General features: G+C 44.0%; 1 protein-coding gene across 1 annotated transcript in view; it reads left to right on the forward strand.

The window, feature by feature from the left end:
* LOC101857622 (dentin sialophosphoprotein) overlaps window positions 1–2,190 on the forward strand; it is a gene marked incomplete at its 5' end in the record, with an annotated part of 14,382 nt that extends 12,192 nt beyond the window's left edge. Inside the window, 1 exon segment of the mRNA XM_005113134.3 lies at window positions 256–2,190. Coding sequence (XP_005113191.2) covers window positions 256–471 — 216 coding nt within the window.
* Window positions 2,191–2,199: the final 9 nt, after the last annotated feature.

A 2,199-nucleotide genomic window follows, 5' to 3' on the forward strand; every position in this document is an offset into this window, starting at 1 on the left:
GTGTGTGTGCATGAGAGGGGAGGGGGCTTTACAGTTTTATGTTATTGTTGAACGATATTTTTATAGTGAATATTCTCTGGGACTCTGGGTTTTTAGGACTCACTGAGACGGGGAGTACCATTTTGTGTTGCAAATGCCGTAAAACTCTTTACTACATACAGTTTTTTTCTCTCTTTCTCTCTTTCTCTTCTTCAGTACTTCTACTATGAATGAACATAATATACTGATGACAATTCTTCTCTCTATCCCCTCCAGCACTTCCGCGAGCAGCGAGTGGACGGCCGTATCTTGGCCCTGCTGACCACTGACCACCTGGTCAAGACGCTGGGCATGAAGCTGGGGCCGGCCGTGCTGTTGGCTGAGGCGGTGGCCAAGAAGCTGCAGGATATCAGCAAGATGGCCAACTGTGATGCGTGCCGGAGCATCGCCATGAGCCAGCAGATGACGCCCATGGCCGCCCTACAGCTCTGAGCTCTACGTGTGGGTTTGGGAAAGACTCGGAATTTCATGATCGCACCCAATTCCCTCGGAGAGATCTGTGGGGAGCTTCATCCAGTTCGTCGACGTGAAATCCTGTTTGTCACTAAAGGACTCGCAATAAACTTTCTTGACTGAAAGGCGATGGAGTAATAATTGCTGAGGGCTGAAAAAGCGATACTTACAGATATTTAGCTTTCAGCTCCACAATGGAAGCAGGCAGGTTTACCTGATATCATTGATGTAACAACCCTCCTGGAACAACAATGGGTTAAAGATAACAACAATGATGTCCGTAATATCTTAAGCTGGACCTTCACTGCGGACTGAAAGCTACTTTGGATTTCCACGTTTGAGCCAGGATCTTTACCAGGAGTGCGTTTGTAGTCCAGAGGTGTGAGGAAAATGTGTAAGCGTTGGACACTCAAAAACTCATTGGGTACCAGTGGTCCTTTTAGTATTCTTCATGGCTGTGACATTTATCAGAGTGCTGCTTTGATTTGATCGCCAATTCTCTTCCCCCCCCCCCTCCCACTATCGTTGGTATCCTCGGAGTCTACCTACCTACGATACAACGCTGTGTGACTTCCTTCCTTCTGGTTTGACGAATGAAGTGAAGTTTTTTGACGTTGACTGACTTTCCAGTGTGCTGCGATTTTCTTTCTGGATTATGGCAGAGTTTCAAGAGACTTGTGTTAGTTGATAAGGACCTACTGAGTGAGCTCAAGAAAATCGGGACCTAGTAGGTCATTGATTCTGATAATGTGGATGGGCAAATTTGGTGAATCGGACAGACTTGGTGTGTGCATGCCTCTGTCTCATCCGATTTGTCAGTGGCCCAGGATCTGTTTTTCTCTTTTCTTTTTCTTTATATAATGTCAGTGTTCGTGTGAGATGATGCCTTTTGTGAAGACATAAAAAAAAAACCAACATCACAGATGTTGACGTCAGCTTTTTCATTCTTAGTTGTCTGTCAATAGAATAGACCTAAATTTGGAGTTCATTAGGGGGTGGGGGAGTGGTGGAGATAAATCTTATTTTGTATTTATTCAATTAATTGACAACGTTTTGGTCCTGAAAATGAAAAGATACATTCGGGATTACAGTACTATAGATCTGCTGTGCTTTCTTGAGTCCTAGCAAGAAACGAGTGTGAAGTTTAGATGGTGTGGGGGACATGTTCTGGATTTTGGAAAACCTTGAGATAAACTTCATGTACCGTAGAAGAGACCCTGCTTGTCCTGTGTTTTTTTTGGATGTGATAGTAATTTAGAGTAATTGCACATCATGACTTGACTCCCAATGTCCGTGTCTCGTGAAATGTTTTCTTGTTTCTTGTGTAGACTTTCACTTTGTAGGATACTTCCTTCACCCTCACCCCTCCCTTTTTAAAAAAACTTTTTAGTCAAGATAGGTTCACCCCCCCCCCTCCCCCTTCAACACTTTCTTTTCTTGCAAGTGCCATTTCCAGTGCCCCCATGTTTCTTATTGGTTCATTTTTTCATCTCCCACCCTGAAAACGTTGGGTGATTTTCTTTGTATTATTTCATACTACATCTTTTGCGTCTGTTACAGTTCAACAACAGCTTGCCCTGTGGCTGCCCCGACCAAAAGTGACTTTGTGTCGCTGTGCAGCGTATGGCTGATTCATTTATCCACAATACATGATGATAATGATGCATAAAATAATTTTCAGTACTCCTCGAGCGGGGTTTGGGGGGG

The sequence above is a fragment of the Aplysia californica genome, unplaced genomic scaffold (genome assembly GCF_000002075.1).
Source record: "Aplysia californica isolate F4 #8 unplaced genomic scaffold, AplCal3.0 scaffold01646, whole genome shotgun sequence".
Lineage (NCBI taxonomy): Eukaryota > Metazoa > Mollusca > Gastropoda > Aplysiida > Aplysiidae > Aplysia > Aplysia californica.